General features: G+C 34.9%; 1 protein-coding gene and 1 long non-coding RNA gene across 2 annotated transcripts; one reads left to right on the forward strand and one right to left on the reverse strand.

Moving 5' to 3' along the window:
- Nucleotides 1-1,183: 1,183 nt before the first annotated feature.
- On the forward strand, nt 1,184-3,306 carry LOC145737207 (uncharacterized). Its single transcript, XR_014180315.1, has 5 exons — nt 1,184-2,202; nt 2,263-2,367; nt 2,429-2,616; nt 2,729-2,889; nt 2,948-3,306. It is a non-coding gene; the product is annotated as an uncharacterized LOC145737207 (long non-coding RNA).
- A 15,262-nt stretch (nt 3,307-18,568) lies between these two features.
- LOC145736999 (uncharacterized) lies at nt 18,569-20,164 on the reverse strand. The gene is made up of 2 exons (XM_081991581.1): nt 19,083-20,164; nt 18,569-18,947 (listed from the first exon to the last, which is right to left on the reverse strand). The coding sequence occupies exon 2, from the start codon at nt 18,945-18,947 to the stop codon at nt 18,591-18,593; it is 357 nt and encodes a 118-aa protein (XP_081847707.1). The 5' UTR covers nt 19,083-20,164; the 3' UTR covers nt 18,569-18,590.
- Between the last annotated feature and the right edge of the window lie 363 nt (nt 20,165-20,527).

Raw genomic sequence — 20,527 nt, forward strand, 5'->3', positions numbered from 1 at the left:
AAAAACAATTTATAAATCAAAAAACATAACATAAAATAAACTTCCAATACTAAAAATGTTATTTTATGTTATGTTTTTTGAGAATTTTACTTTTTATTTAGGTTAGACCATCATAATACTATATACGTATTATTTTATACCGTTCACTTTTACGTTTATAATAAATTTAAAATAAATAATAAAAATAAAATTAGTCCAAAGTTAACCTATATTTTTATTTTAGATTATAATCATAGTTTCAGTAGTAACTAACTTAACCTTACCCAACACACTGGCCATATCAGAATTTAAATGTTACAGAAAGTAGAAAAAAACCACGAGGTGGACTATGTTGGACATCAATTTTATTAAAGTTCGGTTTTTTTTTTTGTTTTATATTATTTAGGCCCGGTATTTTCAGGTCCGAATAAAATTATTTGCCATTGGCGAATTTAATTGTTTCCATGGTAAATATCCTAAGGATAAATTTATTCGGACCTGAAAGTACCGGCTCTTAGCCCTACAATTACGGTATAGCGCTATTCCATGGATAACTTCTACATCTGTCAAAACTTTTGAGACGAATAATATATATTTTCCTTTCCCGTTATCCGTGGAAAAAAAATTAAACCAAGAATGAAAAATCAATTATGATTGCCAATGTTATTAAATTTTTTTGACACAGATAACGGGAGAGCAAAATACATGTTAATTGTGTCAAATGTTTTAACAGATACAGGTTATCCATGAAATACTGCCGTAATTATCAAACCGGACCTTAGTAACTTTCCAGAACACATCAATAGAATATATAGCAAAAGTACAACTTCGTCCGTGTCATCAGAGTTCGGTTGACAACATCCATAACAATCGGAAGGCAAACGTCAATGACGTGCATCAAGCATCAGGCAAATTTGTAGTATCGCTATGTCTAGTTTCAGCTAACCATGCAGCTCGATTCAGTTCCGCAACGGTATGAGGAAATGAAATGAACCCATTGGTCCATTTCTTGCCGCTACCTCGTACCTCATACCGTTACGGAACTCTGAATCGAGCTTAAAAGTTTTAGTTCAAATTGATTGCACAATATCATTAAAAATAACGGCATAAATTTCCCGATACCGATATATCGGCATTGCTGCAAGTATCGGTATCGGTCAATCACTAATTTAAATGGAGTTTTTCTGTCCACAAACACAGGGAATAATTTTGCATTTACTTTGGATAATGACATTATTCAAGTTTTGTCAATTTATAAGGAAAACTTATTAATTTACGTTGTTGGGAGAAAATTAGTTGGTATAAAAAGTTTTCTCAATTACCCCGCAGATAGCTCATTAATTTCTCTCTATGAGGCTTTGTAGAAATTGTAGTCAGTGTTGACGTTCTGAAAAGTAAAGCGGTTGTGTTACCCTATAAAAATGATATATTTATTTGTACTCCATTTGTACATTGCCTTTAAAGTAACATAATTAGTAACAATTGACTATAATAGTAATTAATATGTAATTAAAAATAATTATTTCCCTATTATTATTAAAAATAATTATTTTTAATTACTAAGTATATTAGTGTTTGATTAGTTTATAATTCGTTTGAAGGTTCATTTTGTACTTGCAGTATTAGTTATAACTAATGCATTCTTTTGTTGTATTGCTTAAATTATAGAGATTCCATTTTGTTATGATTTTTAATGTCAATATGTAGTGGTCGAATTTCCTGAGGAAACATGCAGTGATGGAAGTGTTCCAATGGCGGTTATATCATCGAAATGGATTTTTGAAACTAATGGGATCTTGTATTGCCTATGGCCGTCTTATATGAAATCTTCATCCAAAAGAGAAAAAGCTATTTCCAGTCATTTGTCACTAGATGAAGAAAAATGCACGACATGCTCAATAAAAATCAAATATACCTCTGGTAAGAAAGATGTATTATGTAAATAATTGGGTTTACTAATATATTATTTATTCACAGAAGACCTGGGAAGATTAAGATTACTAGAAACTCTTGAAGATTCCAATTTTGAGAGTGAGGCTGAACAAAAAACCTCTCGTTCAAAATCAACCAAAAATGTAGTTGATTTTGTTTACACCACTAGTGACGATGAAGATATTGCCCCCGTTGCGGCTATTCCAAAAAGTGTAGCTTCATTTATTGAAAATACAAATTTGACTTCTCCGAGAAGTTCAAATCTTTCAAAGGACCTTTTTTCGCCATCAGGTAATATATAATAATATTTAGTAAACAAAAAAACTCTTCAACCAATATGTTTAAGTTAAGCTAAAACTTATGTCGATATAGCTTCCAAATGCGCTTCACAAACTCTAAATAGTCAATCCACAAATAATCCACATACTACTCAAAATTCCTGTTGCAAAAATGAAAGTAAGTTACCCATCAACTTATTCTGACGTACAATTTATTCTAATACATAACATAATTTCAGAGCTGTTACAAGAACTAATCCGGTCGCAGGAGAAAATCAAATTAGATCTTAAGTACATAATTGAATTATTGCAAACCAAGCAGATACAAGAAGAGAATTGTTCTAATTTGGAATTGGACATCCTTGACATTGATGCATTGGCAGACTTTAATAAAAAACTAGAAGAATCTGAATTCTTTAAACAAGTGGTAAGTTGGATTAAAAAATATTAGTCTTATATAACATTATACACTTTCATATATTTTCTATAATTTAATAGTTAGTTTAGAATTCAGCTATATCAACATTATATTGTTTCAGAGCACAAAGTTAGGTGTTGTCGGTGGAAAGGATGGCCCCACTACAACAAAAAGAGTTTTAAATGCTTTATAAGTCAAAAGTTGGCTACAAAATTAAATTGGACAGAAGAAATGAAAAAGGGGGCTTTAAAGAATTTAACAATATTATTAAATTAGTAATCGGTATAATATAAATACTATGAACTGAAAATGTTATTCTAATAATATGACGACATTTCAGTGGCTGTAGGAAGAAACCCGCAAGCGAGGGCATCCTCTACAGTTGAGGAAATTGAGTCAGCTATAAAAAACTGGTTGAGGAATGCAGGAGATCGACAGGGAGGTCGTGCTAAAAGAAATAATAAAAATGATGGTTAAAATTTTTTTAATGTATTTTTATGTAAATGTTTTTGTGGTTATTGTTTATTTTGTGTTTTCTTGTACATCTGTATGTACCTACTCTATATATTTTTTAAGCTAATTCTAAGGGTGGACTTTTAATTATCAATTTTTTTTATTAAATCTTTTAAGTTTCTGGTTCAAGACAGAAGTTACGTCGATTTATTTTAGAATACTCGTTCTATATAATATCCCATAATTGTTTAGTTTACAGTAAACCAATAGTACATATACAGGATAGCACAGATTAACTATTCCTCAAATTTTTAGAAATGATAGAGTTCACTCAAATAAACATTTTTTATTAATGGAGTAGTGTCCGGAAATTTCTCAGTGCCGAAATAAATAAGACATCTTTAAAAACGAAATTCCAAATTAAATTTTTATAGCATTGAGATCAAATTAAATAATTATTAACTGACTATTATGGTAATTGAGATCGTTTTTAAAGATTTCTAATAATTATCTTGAAACAGGAGTAATTTCCGGACACTAACTCATCATTCAAAAATGTTTATTTGAGGACAAATCATATCAGGCTATCATTTCTGAAAATTAGGAATCGTTATTCTGTGACACCCTGTATAAGGAAAAAAAAATTAGACCGTCGATACAGAAGTGTTGTAATAACTGATCATTACTAGTGCCGAAAAGTGAACGTTACAAGTTTTTTATACCGTTTAGTTCTACAGAAAATACACTAAAGGGCGTTTTCTGCAGAGGATACACATTTTTGTGATTTTTATTTTTTTTTAATTAAAAGAAACGGCCCGTTTTATTTTGCAGAAACAAAAAAAACCTGAAGTTATATCAATTTCAAAATAATATAAAAAAATGTTAATACCGTAATCGGATAGAGATACCACAGCTGTAACAATGGGATAGAGTACGTAGTCATGGTAACTAAACAATTGAAATGGTCATTATTTGACCACTGTCAAAAGGTTGTATTTAGAGTTTCTTTGTTCATATTTTATTTTATAACTATCTTTGGTGTAAAAAGATGTGGTTTACTAACGCAGGAGCATATAATATGTTACGTATTTATTCCGAATGTTTCGAAAGTGCTGCAATTGCATCGCGACAATACGCATTGCAATTTTCACAGAGAAAACGTTTTTATCGTGAAGTGTTTTCCAGGTTAGCTAGGAGACTGTGCAGCCCGTTCAAAGACCTGTACGAGCTCGCAGAACACGCACCGTGGAAAATATAAAACGTTTTGGTTTATGTTCAATACGATCCCGCCTTGTACCACAAAAATTTCCGAGAACTTGGGAATCCAAAAACAATTGTTCACTACATTCTTAAAAATAAAAATATGCACCCCTACCACATTGTTCTACATCAGGCATTAAATGAGACTGATTATGACTGTAGACTAAACTATTGTCACTGGCTTTTAAATATGACTCGGGAAAGCTTTGTTTGCTGCAATGTTTTTTTTTTAACAAATAAGCCAATACTTAATAAAAATGAATCTTTAGATATTTTGATTATTCGAGCTTACCATTTTATATAAATGCTTTGTCTGAAGGAAAGTAATACCTCCACTCAATGAAAGTAGACTTCACTTGTTCTTTTGTTCAATGTAATGAATAATATAAAACAACAGATAACGGCTGTAACTTATTGGTTTTGAGCACCCACTGTGACGTCACGCGGCGTATCATTTTGAGGAAACAATTTTTGCTGATAGGGCGATCTTGGATCTGTTGTAATGTCAACTAAAGTTCCGACTTGTCACTTTGCTTTTTTTTTTGTTTTGTTATGTCAAAAAAATTAAAACATGCAGGTAAAATAATAATATTTTTTTTACAAAAATCCAATAATTGGATGATTAAAGATTATACACTAAAATCAAGTAAATGTATATTATTGTTATTTAATAGTATTAAGGCCTTATTTTCTGTTGCTGTTTTGGTTTAGACAGGCAAACTTTTGAACTACATATTTGTTATGTTAAATAATTATTATATGTTTACCTGAGTTACTTTAAAATAAAACAAAATTAACACACAAAAATTAAACATGTATTTGTGTAGTTTATGTTCTTAAATACGAAATATGATTATAACAATAAATTACTGGAGGCAATTATTTTATGGTACATCTTTCTATTAATATAAAGTTGCAGAGACAACGTATCCCTCAACCTTTGCCCTAAAAATTGTTCTTCAGGTAAGACTCTTTTTTGAAATACTTCACCAATGCCTTCATCAGGGTTTATGGGAAGTGCCTGACGTATATTCAAACCTACAAATTTCTTGCATAACTTTTTTAATACTTATTTTCAAATCCTATGTACCTTCTATAACATATTCGTCTTCATTATGACCCGAAAAGTTGAGGCATATGTTGTGTAAAACACAACAAGCTAACACTGTCTTTCGAATCAGGTCTGTACGGCTCATGTCTAAATATTTTAATCTTCTCCATCTGCCGAAAAATAAACAGAAAGTTCTTTCAATCGGTTGTCTGGTGTTGCTTTGTATCTCATTGAAATATATTTATGTAGGGAGTAAGGCACCAACTAACAGTGGATAAGCCTTATCTCCTAAAATGTATGTATTTTCACTAAAATACTGGTCTTCGTTAGCCATTATATTTTTGAATATGTCACTATTCATAAAAATACGTCTATCATTGACTGAACCAGGATAATATCTCCATAAAAATATCTGTAAATATTAAGGAACGCGTCAGCAATGGCCTGTAGTGTATAGGCATAACAAAAGTTGGGGTTTTTTAATTGGAATATAAGTACCAACAGCACCTATCACATTTGGGAGCTCAGCAAACCTTGTAAAATTTAAAAGGACTATGATTTACGACCCCATTACGGTACGCTATGTTGGACTCTGATAATAATTGTTCCTGATTAATTCTGTATCATAATACTGTTTTCAATTTGTAATCACTTCACTTATAAAAGATTATTGTTCTAGATTGAGCTATAAGTTGGTCGTGTACGAGCGCCTACTTAAGAAAAAAGTCAATCCTGTACATAGAGCTGAAGATGACGCGACAATGTTACACTTGTGCGTGGCAACCTTAGGCCAAAAATTTATGGAATGGGCTAATAAAAACTCCAGCCACCCCAAAGTTTACATGCCCACCTACATTTAACCCATCTATTGACTCTCCCTTTATTAAAAACAAAAATTCCGATTGAACGCTCGCAAACAACAAGATGCTGAGGATGTAAGGAAGTATTATTATGACTTGTTAACAATCGCAAACGAGATTGACCAGGAAATGACTTTCGATACGTTTTGGATCCATTTTGAAAATGGTTTACATCCATCTTATTATGAAAATATGAAATGTATTATATGCTCAGCTCCAATAATCGAAATTTTGATGACTTAAAACAAGTGGTGATTAAACTGAGCGACATAAAAGAAAGAACATTGATAAATCAAACGACACAGACTACAGCTTTATTATCTGTGTCCGCGGCTCTGAGTATGAGTAGAATGATAATGTACCAAACCGCCCGAGGAACTGGAATGACAATAGGCCACGAACGTTTTATAACAGAAATTTTCCAAATCAAAATCAAGAAAGAAACCATTATATCCCTAGAATCAATAATTATAGACCACAAGGTGGTCCAGGAAACCCAATGAATTCATACTACACGACGACAATTTACACGAAATAATTCATCGCAATCCAAGAACAGGAACAGAAACCATAATTGGAGGAATAATAGAAATAATTATTTGCCTCGCACAAGAATGGCACGATGGCCGCGATATTTGCATTGATTGCCGTAGGACCAGTTACGTGTTTTGTAACCCAAATAACAGACCTTTTGAAAGGAACACACCTCAAAGCCGAATAAACCCAGACGGAAAGGACAATTTCAAAATTAAAAAGCCCGGACAAAATTGTCCAATTGCCATCTGCGGGCGTCAGTAAACAAACATTAATCGTACAGATTACAGTTAATAATAAAAATTACGTTTCTGTTTTACTTGATATTGTCACAAGTAGATTCTCGTTAATTAATTTAATACTAACTACTACCAATACGTTAATTACTTAGTCAGCAAATAATCGGCCACTGACCGACACAAGTCGTTGACCACTCAAATCGAAGAGTAGGCAATTGAACCTTTTAGAACGGAAGCTAGCTAAGGTGTTGCAATCGCCAGTCAGCAATAAGTCATCAATTGTTCGGACAATGATCCAAGTGCTTAGACAAGCAATTAAGAAATTGAACTAACTAAGGGATCGCAATACCTTACAATAAATAGCCGAGAAATTTGGAAGGAAAGTCAGTCAGAAATTATCCAAAATGGTTTGTGCATTTATTATCATGTAAGTACAAACTCTGTAATTTATGAATAAGCCAACTTGTGTCTGACAATGTGTATAAAATCTAAAGTCTTCAACTTTACTAGTTTCTCTCTATGAATAAACGTTGTTGTTTTTGTTATCCAATCTTTGAGTTTAACTTGACTACGACCCCAGCCTACACGTCCCCGCGTTACGACTAAAAATTAGATCGTGACAACTTGGTGGAGGCGCCGGGTATTTCTAAATGTAGGTCTTCATTACCTACATGCCGGGTATATCATAATTAGTATGTACAACTTTAAAGAAGAAAGTTTGAACTATGAAAGAATATACAAAGTTAGTAAATTGCATCATACAAGCTAAGACAGGTTAGACGACATTAATAACAACGTTTGTCAAAAAAAAAAAAAAAAAAAAAATGTTTTTTTTGTTAAAAGGGCTAGTGACTCAAATAAGATCTTTGAAATAAGAAGAATCGAACTTTAAAAGTTCTAGTTAAAAGTAAAAATTAAAACCAAAAATGCGTTCAATTTTTTTTTGTTTGTTTGTTAAGAAAACTAGCGAGTATGAAACAAAAGAAATAATCGAACTCGTATAAACACCTGATGACGTAGCTTAGTTTTGTATAATAAAAGTGACACATAGAGTTTGTTCTTACAAGCGACCTGTTAAAAGAAAATAAAGGTTTCTTATTATATTGCGGTGATGTAAATATGCACAACAATGATTTGTGTTCTTATAGCGACTTCAGCTATTACGTTGTGTACTTATGAGTGTTAGGTGCACATTACCCCTAAAATGGGATGAAAGTACCCCTAGATTGGGATGAATTTACCCCGTGCAACGGGATGATGTATAATTATTTTGATGACGTCGCAGCGTGTTTAAATAATACAGAAATGTCTGTATTGGTAGAAGTACATTTATTTTAAATAGCACATAGCAATTCTGTTCGCTGTATGTGTAAATAAGGGCCGTAGAAAGAATTTTATAAGAACAAACCCAATGTTAAAGTTGAAAACAAGAAAAAGAAAGACTAATATAAACATGCTTACAAAAAGCTCGTTTCTTGTCTCTTTTAATCAGATGAAAATTATTACGCGATTGTGAAAAAGGTGTATAAAACAACTACATTTGTCTAAACTTTCATGTATCGAAGATTCCTAATACTGACAGCAATCGGTTATGCGTTACTTTGGAAGTTTTCTTGTTGGTTGTATTTATTATTCACTTTAAATCGATTATTTCTTGTATTTTTACGTTTCCTCAAAGCACATTACACTCACATTTCAATGAATGAATAGATTTGATCAACTTTTTAGTATAACTAAATTATTTTTATCTTAAATAAACTGTCAGACTAAGTTCGGCTCGGACGAGGGTACGTTGAGGGGTACGAGTAACGCGAGGCTAAACGATCAGCCACCAAGGTAAAATAAGGTAGTAATAGTAGCGTCAAACTTAGTAGCTGCCGCGAGAGCAGACCAAAAAGAGGAAACATCCTCTGATATGTACATGATGTATTCTTTTATACTACTTGTACGTGCCTCATTCTTTTCGTAATTATTATAGCACATAAACTCATAAAATACGTAGTAAACTGCAGGAAAAGCAGACACCGTGGAAATTCGAAATCGCCTATAAAAGAAAAAGAAAGAATTGAAATGACTAAGATGGGCGAAAATAAAAGCTCTACAGAATCAAAAATTTTTACCCTCGAATTAAAAGAAAATAAAGAATTACGCTCACTGTCCCAAGGCGAAACAGTATTAGCCCAAATAGAGTGTACTAAAGTACGCAAGTAATTTTCCTTAGTAAGGGAAAAAGGAAAAAATGATACATGTATCTACAATTAATTCTTTTCTTATGCTACAAGCGGATGACAATCTACTTTGTTATTTAAGTCATCGCGGTATGATAATATAAACTGCTGATGAATAAATATCATTGTTATTTCATTTCTAACTTGCACAATCCAGCATACGAGAATAATTAATAAAAAGCGCGCGCGAAGATTAATAATTATATAATGGTATATATATATAAATAAGGGGCAAATGAAAGAAAAGTATATTGGGAAAAAAATACACTACGAGCATATGCGGTAATTAAGTACCGTAGATAAAATATGGGGCGTTAAATTCCACGGGTTTACAATTTCAAAAATTATATGAGTTGCTAAATGTAATAAATAAACGGTTGAAAAATGTAACTTGAAGACTTTATAAAAGTCAAACGGGGCACGTAAGAAAAAGATTACAAAGTTTCAATATGAGGACGTTAACTGTTTTCACATGATATAATATGGGCAAGCAGCGCTTGATAAGCATATTACAAGTTTTCGGAGAATCGCAGTAAGCCTTTACAATGTATTAAAACAAAACCAGTGACAGGCAAATGGACAATTTATAATATAGGTTTATATTATATTTAAGAAAAACAAAGGGATTTATTTTTTTTTAGTGTATAACTTAACTAAGGCTATTATCAATATGCCTATATATTTTACGAGGGATTTTATGATTATAACGGGAATGTTAGACATTAAGATTAAAATAGCAGTAGGTAGTAATACGTTTTTTATTGCGTTTAACACTGACGGGAGTTACTACGCGAAGAAGCCAAAAGGAAGCCACTACAAAATGAAGAGCGAACAAGGCTTTGGATCAGACTCGGTAAAAACTAATACACGCCACTGGAAATGGAAACGGAAATCAGCAAAAGCTAAAAGCAACAGGCACAGGAGACTGGAAACGCTGACGATGAAAAACCAGCCACGGGACGTCAGACCGCGACCACAGTTGAGTCGGTTTGTGATCGTGGCCGCGGTAGGAATAGACACACTAAGCCGTGGTGACCTGCCGCGGGGGATGATCCCAAATCGGCTCCAGTCAAGTTATGTTGACGCAATACGATAAGTTCTGTTGTTGTATCCGGTCATGACAATACAACCAATAAGACGCTGCTGGAATTCCTGACGGGGGTTTCTGGAGTTGCCGCATTCCGTCAGTACGTCGTAGCAACTGTCAATCCTCAACATCTTAAATGAAAGATCCGTAACTAACATAATGTGAGATTCAAATTGTCGCATTGAAGTCAAGAAACCAGGCATTATTTCTATATTGTGCTCCCGAATATCAATCTTCATGTTCGGATCAAAATAGTTCCGTCCGATGAGTTGGAAGTTCATATAAGCGAAACACTTCTTGATAATAATGTTAGAGTTGTAAGATAGTGATAATCGCCGGCGGCCACTTCTCCCACCATACGAATGTTAACGGTCACATTCTCACCAGACGCCTCGTTTGCCACGACAAATTCGCACGGCTCAGGATGTAGCCGATTGGGAGTGTAGAGCACGGTGCCGTTAAACAAATAACCCGTCAAATTAAATTGCCGGATGCCGATAGCCAGCAGTTTTTTTCTCGTTTTCGTGTCGTCAATGTCCACGCTAAAATCAACCCTGTATTGATTTAGTAGGGCTGACAGTAGTTGAAAGTAGTTGGCCTAATAGACACTCCATCCACCCCCTTCTTATAATAATATACAAATAATAATATAATGAAATAATATACAAATAATAATATAATGAAATAATATACAAATAATAATATAATGAAATAATATACAAATATAATTCCTGAGGTGTATCCATGCGGTCACCTCAGCCCCATATAACTAACAAATGGATACCCGCGGTGTACCCTTGTGGTCACCCCGATATAATTCAGTCCCGTTCCGGCTCGTCACTAATTAGATCACGAACCACACACCACGGCAATCGTGAAAATACAGTTCTGGGAATTGTTCCACTTGCACATCCAGAGCAGTAAACGGATATGTAGTTCCAGACTCCAGACACCGTCCAAATTGTCTTCAGAAGCCGTGTTTAGTGCAGTGAAGTGCCGCGAAAAGAAGATAGAATCCCCGAACAATAATGCGCGGAATATTAGTGAATCGCGAGTGAAAAGTCTCCCCCCTCAGTGTTAAAGCATAGAGACACTAATTTTTTTTTTTATATATATTGTCACGAATGGAAAATCCGTTAATTGAAAAGACGGACTGATTAACTTAAAAAAACATAAGAGTATTCGAGGATTGCGAAATATTAAGCGCACGAGGCAAGGTCGCACCATGATGCACCGAGTGTGTCATGCACCAGGTGCACTGTATGGGTGATGAGTCACCACCACCTGCTTTACAGAAATGTGAAAAACAAGCGACAATAACAAACTGCGTCAGCCGATCAATCGGGTATAAAATACGCCGATTTTAGCAGTATAGGATAAGTGTGAACCGATCAAAGGTAGTGCGACCAGCGGACCTGAGAAGTCGAAATGTCGACTCTCCTCGGGAAAAGATCAAGTTAAGTAGTCAGTTCTCGAAAGTTGTTCAAAACGCGAAAGTGACCAAGCCAGCCGCCAGAAATGCTAAGTCCTTAGCTTGTGACTATGTAAGTACAATTGTAGAATTGTCAACTTTTAGTGTTTATAACCGTATTGTGCAGACACGTTTGTGTATACCATATTTAATAGATTTAAGTGTTATATGAAAAAAACTCAGTGTTTGATTCTATCCCTAAAACTGAGATCCCGGCGCGACGTTTAACGTCGTGAGTCAGTTTAATTGGTGAACCCAGAAGGGCTCATAAATTAAACGTGAATTTGGTGGAGGCGCCGGTCTGTTTTGAGATGGATGAAAAACAATAGTTGAGTTTTTGTTTTTATTTTTTGGGGTATGATACAGATTCAGGAAAATAATGTGTGGGCTATAAAAGAAATTTTAAGTATTATTTTCTTTTGGCTAGGGATAGTAACGTTGATTTATTTAGTGATTTTTTGGGGATTACCTGTGCTATTTAAGCGTTCATTTGTAAAAATTTTAGTTTAATATGGGGGTTATACATCTTCAAAAGAGGAGGAAATTATTATTTCTCAAGCGGGAAACAGTGGAGGTGTATCAAATAATTCTGGAAAAGACGCTTCATGGTCAGCTACGGAAATTTTAATTATTATTTTTCTGTGCATGGGGGTATTAATGCTTGTGTATTTTAGCGTCAAAAAGATTATTAGTCTGATGAACAAGCAAATTCGTAAAGAAATTGCTAGGAATAATCAACTTGCTTAAAAAAAAAAAAATTTAAATTTAATTTTTTTTTGAAAAATAATTTGAAAAAAAAATAAATATAGCACATAAATGAATTTAAAAATTGTCCATGAGTGAGTCGAGTGACAAAGATCGAGTAAAAACTCGCAGTAGGGCTCAAAGTTTGTCGGCAAAAGAAAAATTCGTGTTACGTGAAGCTATCGCTAGGGGTCGAAACCCAGAGAAGGTGATAAAAGAGTTAATAGTATATTACACACCCGGGTGAGAAGAGTTTCATTACTGTCGAGAGATTAGTTAGATAGCCGAGACGCGAAGCGTCGATGTTTAGCTAGGATCTCGAGACAGGAATGAAACTTCCTACCGAGGTTTGTATACTATTTTATTTACAACCATCATATTTCTATCAAAATTTACAAATCATTGTTTCATTCTGAACATATCTAGAATATTACATTTAACAAAAAACTACCAAGCAGTCATTTTTCTATATGCTTTTCTTTTGCTTTTCTGTTATGCTGTCCCAACGTGCCATGTCTTCTGAAGCTGTTGCAAGTAGTTCACAAACCTCAGTCATTCAGCAGCAAATTAATTTGTCGACCAAAGAGACAACTGTTGGAGACGCCAGTGCTGGTACTGGCCTAAGTATTTCTATAAACACTTATAATAATTCAAATGTAACCATTAATTTCAATAAGTAGTTTGTTTTAGTTTAGATCATGTTAATTTTAGTATTGTAATGTATTATAGGCATTATAACCGTTAGAATTCGAGTTGTAATCCAGGACATTTTTCTCAATTTATTATTTGCGAACTGAATATCGATCCGACTTTATCTGACATTTAAAAAATTTGATTCAATCATCTTTTTTTTTTTAAAAAATATTAACAATCACAATTTTAGAGGGCGGGAAATGAGGGCGGGAAGTGAGGGCGGGAAGTAGAGGTGCGCAATATGATACTTCCTAACCTTCAATGACGTTAGTAATGACAGCATTACATATATGGTTGTAAATAAAAGATTTTAAACCTGAGCATCACAGTTCGACTGTGAGTTCTCCTGCTCCGACACAAACGGCAACTTCTTCACACAAACAAAAGCTTGACAAACCCAGTTCAGTTTGTTTGACAAGCAGTGAGGACGAAGAAAATACTCTTGACAATACTGTCGTGGGCGTTCAAGCTCAAACTTCCCAAGCCTCGGCTTCGACTTCTAATCCACGGAAGTTTATTTCAGACCAAGAGCTTCGTTAAGTAGAACTCCGCCAAAACCACGTGAAACAGAGGATCCTTGGCAAGAAAGTCCCTTAGAAGTGGTAGTGCCACCAAAAGCCCGCCCCTCAGAATTATTACAAAGTTCTAATAATCCTTGCCCACCCCCTGTGATTCGGGAAAGAAACCGTGCCATACGCCCTAACAATACTTTAGTAATGGCTAACATGACATTACAGGCAGCTTTGGCTGAGCCAAAAACTCCGGCTACCCCAAAGTTTACATGCCCATCTACATTTAACCCTTCTATTGACTCTCCCAGTATTTTTATAAATAAATACGAAAAGGCAGCGATTGTGAATAGCTGGTCAGAAAGTCACAAAATATCTTATTTGGCTAATTTTTTGGAAGGTCCAGCCCATACATGGTTTAGTAATTATATTAGTGAGCCAGAGAATCAGATGAAAACATGGCTAAATATTAAATCAGATTTTTTGAAAGAGTTTTCAGGAGAACAACCACTCCGAAAGTTGAAATTTCGATTAAACACTCGCAAACAACAAGACGTCGAGGACATAAAAAAGTACTATTATGATCTATTGGCAATCGCAAACGAGATTGACCCAGAAATGACTTTTGACGCGTTTAGGGATCATTTTGAAAATGGTTTACATCCGTCTTACTATGAGATGTATTATTTGCTTAGTTCTAGCAATAGAAATTTCGACGATTTAAAGCAATTGGTAATTAAGATAAGCGATATAAAAGAAAGGACATTAGTGAATCAAATGACACAAAGTACAGCTTTATTGTCAGTATCTGCGGCAGTAAACAGTAACAATGGTAATAACCCAACAAACCGGCAAAGGACCTGGAATGACACAAGGCCACGGACATTTTTTAATAGGAATTTTTCGAATACGATTCAAAATCAGACACGAAATACCTATGTTCCAAGGGTGAATGATTTTAGACCAAATCAAAATAGTCCGAGGAACAACTCATTCAATAGGGGGCGACAATTTGTAAGAAACAATTCGCAACAACCCCAGAGCCATGATACTTTTAATAGGAACAGAAATCAGTTTTCTAATCAAAACTGGAGAAATAATAATAACAATAATTATTTGCCTCGTACGAGAACGCACGACGGCCGGGTTATTTGCATTGATTGCCGTAGGCCCGGTCACGTGTCTTGTAATTTCAATAACAGGCCTTTCCAAAGGAATGCACCTCAAGGCCGAAGAAACCCAAACGACAGAGGACAGTTTCAAAATTGAGAAGCCCGAACGAAATTGTCCAATTATCATCTACGGGCACCAGTAAGACATTAATAGTACATATCACGGTTAACGATAAAGATAACGTCCCTGTTTTACTTGATACAGGAGCTTGTAAAAATGTAGTCGACATAGATTATATCAGTAACATGAGACGGTTACGAGACAATATACAACTGATAACCGCAGGAGGTTATCCAGTTCAACCTCTCGGTAATTCTGAGGTAATTATAAAAGTGAATGGCACAATTATTTCCATTGAGGCACTAGTGGTGCAAAATTTATCAAAAGCCTTAATTTTGGGACATAACTTTTTGGCTAGTAAAAAATCATTAATTGACTATAACACCAATACTGTGACATTATACCATGAACTTGACCCATTGATTTTACATTTTGGCAACAATGTCAACAACAACATAGGGAAAATAGAACAAATGGAAGATACTAATAAGGTATTTGCGAACGTCGAGATTGAGTCAACCGCGCGAAGTTTGAAGGTTGCACTTGAAACCGACTACATGGTCAAGGTTGGTCGCGAGATAACGGTACGACTGAACTGTGCCTTATCTCCGCACGAGTTCACGAAGTTCTGCTTTATCGAGAACGATAAATACCTACGACCAAGAGGATTGATTTGTTCAAATATTTTTGTAAGAAATGACAAATGGTACATCAAAATTAACAATATGAGGTTTAAAGAAGTGTTCATATTAAAAAATACCACAATCGGTTATTTAGAGAAAAATATAGAAATGGATATAACAAAAATTCCAGTTCATTGTATTGATGAAACTGAAGATGATGAAGAAATGATTACCATGAATGACCATAATCTAAGCAATATAAGGAACCCAGAATTGTGTAACAAATTGCGGACATTACTTTCAGAATATAGTAATGTTTTTTCAAAAACACCAAAATATATGGGAAAAACCGATGTCATTGAACATGAAATTGATGTAGGGAATGCTAAACCTATAAAACAGAAACCTTACAGAGTGGCACAAAAAGAAAGAGAGATAATAGATGAGCAGATAAGAGAAATGGAACAATACGACATAATAAGGCAAAGTAACTCGCCCTGGGCAAGTCCCGTCGTATTAGTAAAGAAAAAGTCTGGAGGGACACGATTTTGCGTGGATTATCGCAAGTTAAACAATGTGACAGTAAAAAATTCGTGGTCAGGATCTAATATTGAGGATATTTTGACTTATTTAGGAAACGCCCAATATTTCTCATCGTTAGACATGTATTCAGGTTATTGGCAAGTCAAAGTAAAAGAAGAGAGTAAGCCACTTACTGCCTTTACAGCGCCAGGTCACGGATTATGGGAATTTAATGTAATGCCTTTTGGATTGTGCAATGCTCCGGCAACATTTCAACAGTTAGGAGATGTAGTGTTTAGAGATTTAAAATGGAAAGAAGTTTTAATTTACATGGACGACATTATAATCTTTTCTAAAACAATAGATAAACATTTGGAAAAATTACGTCAAGTTTTCAATAGACTTCGAAGTGCAGGCCTAACACTAAAACCTAAAAAATGTGAATATTAAAAGAAAAAATTAATATTCTTGGCTATACAATTTCGAAAGATGGAATTTTTCCTGATAAATCAAAATTAATTTCAATTGAAAATTTTCCAAAAAATGTAAAGGGTGTACAAAGTTTTTTGGGACTTTGTAACTACTACCGGAAGTTTATAGAAAACTTAGCAAAAATTGCACGTCCTTTACATGATCTAACAAAGAAACAAAATAAATTTGATTGGCAGGACATACATGACAAAGCGTTTGAAACACTAAAACAAAAATTGATTAGTGAACCAGTTTTAGCACATTTTCAACCAAATAAAGGATGTGAATTAAGGGTAATGCATGTAAAGATGGAATCGGAGCAATATTATTGCAGGAAGATCATGAAAATACGTTACACCCAATAGCATATGCAAGTAGAAGCCTTAGTAAAGCTGAAAAGAATTATTCGATAACAGAACTTGAAGGGTTAGCAGCTATATGGGCGCTATCCTATTTTAGACATTTTATTTATGGAAAACCTATAAAAATAGAGACAGATCATCATGCACTATGTTGGCTAAAAACCTTGAAAGAGACTACTGGACGTTTAGCGCGTTGGGCGTTAAAACTATCGGAATTTGACTACACAGTACATCATAAATCAGGAATTGCTCACAGAGATGCAGACTGCGTAAGCAGATATCCTGTTTTGCCAGCGAATACGAAAGCACAAGAAATTGACGAAATACCAACCTTTTTATTGGATATACGTAACATTGCAGAATTACAAGCAAAAGATGAAAACATTTTGGAAATAATTCAGGCTATAAAACATCCTGAAGAAGCTACAATTGGTATACGCAAGCAAGCGAAACATTTTAGGCTTGAGTTAGAAGTTTTGTACCGTATAAACCCGCATGGAGTGGGCCGGACTAAACTTTTAGTGATACCGCAACAGTTGATAGGGGAAATTTTGTACTCCCACCACTCAGAACCGCTGAGTGGCCATGTGGGATTGTCAAAAACCCTAGCGAAAATAAAACAAAGATACTATTGGCAAGGGTTGCAAAAGGACGTGGAACGGTTTGTAAAACGATGCCCGGATTGTCACGCCAGGAAAGGCCAACAAAATTAAAAGCCTATCGGTCTGTTACATCCTATCCCAGTTGGCACCCCATTTGAAAAAGTTGGAATAGATTTGTTAGGTCCGTTTCGCAGAAGTAGCAGCGGCAAAACCATGATAGTGGTAGCGACAGATTACGCCACAAAGTGGGCAGAGACTGACATTACCGAGCGGCAAAGCCGGACCTGTAGCAAAGTTTATACTAGAAAGAATTATTACGAAACACGGTGCACCTAAGGAATTGTTAAGCGATAGAGGGAAAGTTTTTCAATCAGAATTGGTTACGGAATTGCTAAAAAAGATGGGGACAACGAGTTAGTTTACTACTGCGTATCATCCCGCAACTAATGGCTTAACAGAAAGATTTAATAAAACTTTAGCCAATATGTTATCTATGTATACTAATACTAATCAATCAAATTGGGATGAATATCTTCCACATGTGACTTTTGCGTATAATTCTGCAAAACAGGATAGTACTAAATTTTCACCATTCATGCTGGTGTACGGTCGTGAACCTATTTTACCAACAGAAGCAAACTTGTTGCCACCCTTGGAAAGTAGTAATAGCGACCAAATTAGAGACGTTGTTTAGCAGTCAGAAATTTGGCAGTTGAAAATATAAAACGGCGACAAGACATAGATAAATTACGTTATGATTGTAAACACCGCCATGTTGAATTTGAAGAAGTGAAAGTTTTCACCCCTATTAGGAAAGTAGGAAAAAGTGAAAAATTACTGCTTAGATGGTTTGGTCCTTACTACATAAATCGAAAAATGTCCGATGTGGACTATGAAATACGAAAGGGCATTTCACAAAAATCTAAAACTGAAGTGGTCCATGTAAGCAGAATTTTACATTACCATGACCCATGGACACCAGAAGGAACCCCGCAACTAAAGTAATACAAGCATTTCGGTTGATATTTATTTATTTTTATTCTATTTAAAAAAAAAATAAAAATTGACGGTCTTGGCATTGCTGCCAATAGCCTCGACCGCCAAACGCGGCGCCACCACTGTTGGGGAGTCGTCAACGCCGCCTTCTTCCGCTTCGTTTTTCTGTTCTTCAGGGGAGCTGTGGACTCCAGGAGGAGCCTCCACCTCACTGGCCACTTGAGGGGGAGCCTCCACCTCACTGACCGCGGAAGGACCGGAATCGACTTCAGGCCCCAGTATGAGGGTGGCCGCACCCACAGTTCTGCGAGCCCGCTGGGCGGCCAATAAGGCCATCAGTCGATGACCGCGGCCCCGCCCCTTTTCAATGTCCCCTCCGTTTCCTCCGTTTCCAGGTTCCATCTGAAAGGGAAAATATTGTTAACATTTTTTCCAACATTTTTTAACCAATGGATAGCGAAACGAAGTGAATTTTTCTTTGGAAGGAAAACTATATGGAGATAATGAATAAAAGAAAAAAAAAACACTTATACTTACTTTCGAATATGACACACGACGACAAATACACTAAAAACGGCTTTCGTATGGGTCGGAGGACGAACTGTGGAGAATGTGATAAGAAAACCGTATAAATACAATTCAGATCCCTCTCCACCGGAAAAACAGGATGCTGAGATTAGCAAATTACTTCCAGACAATGAACTTGTCATCTCAATGTTAAAGTTATCAGAGAAATGTTTTCCCAAAGGTTAATAAGTGCACCATGCTTAAACCCATGGGATTCGCTGATTTGGCCAATTCGGAATAATATCTCAATGAGACCAGACATTGTTCAGTACAGACCGAGTAATGCATAAAATGCAAAATGCAATTAAAGCATAATGTTCAAACAAAGTAACAATTATGATGTACGGCTCCACATATTGAGCTGTGTACCTATTTTTACAGGATTTTATTCTGTTATCTGCGTCTGAATTTTTATTGCGCAAATTCTTAAAATTCAAGAACAGATATCAGTTTAATTTTCCCTATAAGATAAAAAATGGTTACATGCAATGAAAATGAAAATATTGAATGTTGTTGTTGTGATGTAGGTGCCTACCAACGAATAAAGATAAATATATGATATTGTCGGTGTAATAATCACCTTGAACATATAGTTGTTTATGCATTTGGTGAAGAAAGCAACTAATTTGCGAGCGATAAGACAAATTTGATTCATCGCTACGCGCAGTTATGAATAATGACTAATTACCGGATTGGTTTAAATAAACCCGAATAGGACAACAATTTACAGTGTAATTTTAGAAATCGGTCGTGAAGTAACACTTGCGTAAAGTTAATCTATAAGTTTCGCGAAAGTGCCAAAAATGGAATGGATTGTGAATTTTTTGTTTTATATTAGGTGTGTTACTGAAATAAACACCAAACTTTATTTATACAAATTGGCACTGTACCACTTGTGGGAACTGCAAGGAGAGTTTGATCGAGTGGTACCGTCAAACGGGGTGAAGTCGATAGATCGGGGTGATTTCGATCATACACGTTATTTCTGCCTTTATAAGAGATATGGCAACAACGCTCAGGAAATCAGCTGTTTCCTGTTCACAGGCGTGTTAGTTAGTTGTTTAACAAGTGATCTCTCGGTTGTGACAAGTGAAAGGGAAAAGTAAGTTTGCTAATAATGGTTATTAACTGAAATGTTTAAATTTTCAATTTCCAAAATCATTACAATCAAAAATTAGCACAGCCGAATCTGTAACCAGTAGGTTCATATATCCCCGTTAGGTCCTAAGGAATCTATTCATGAACAGGTGTCCATCAAAGAACTTAATAATATGTTTTTTGTTTTCTCGTAATTGCACTTTATTTACAAAAACACAAAAGAGCGGGGTTAAGTTGATCACAAGTTTTAAAATAATTTTGTTAGATTGTGAGGTTAGAATTTGCAAATGTCGCGTTTAATATCCCTTTTTACATGC

The sequence above is a fragment of the Ips typographus genome, linkage group LG13, assembly GCF_016097725.1.
Source record: "Ips typographus isolate SLU linkage group LG13, UJ_Ityp_2.0, whole genome shotgun sequence".
NCBI lineage: Eukaryota > Metazoa > Arthropoda > Insecta > Coleoptera > Curculionidae > Ips > Ips typographus.

What these genes read in the sequence shown, in the direction of transcription:
- LOC145736999 (XM_081991581.1), bottom strand. Translation starts at nt 18,947, where the DNA reads ATGGAACCTGGAAACGGAGGAAACGGAGGGGACATTGAAAAGGGGCGG.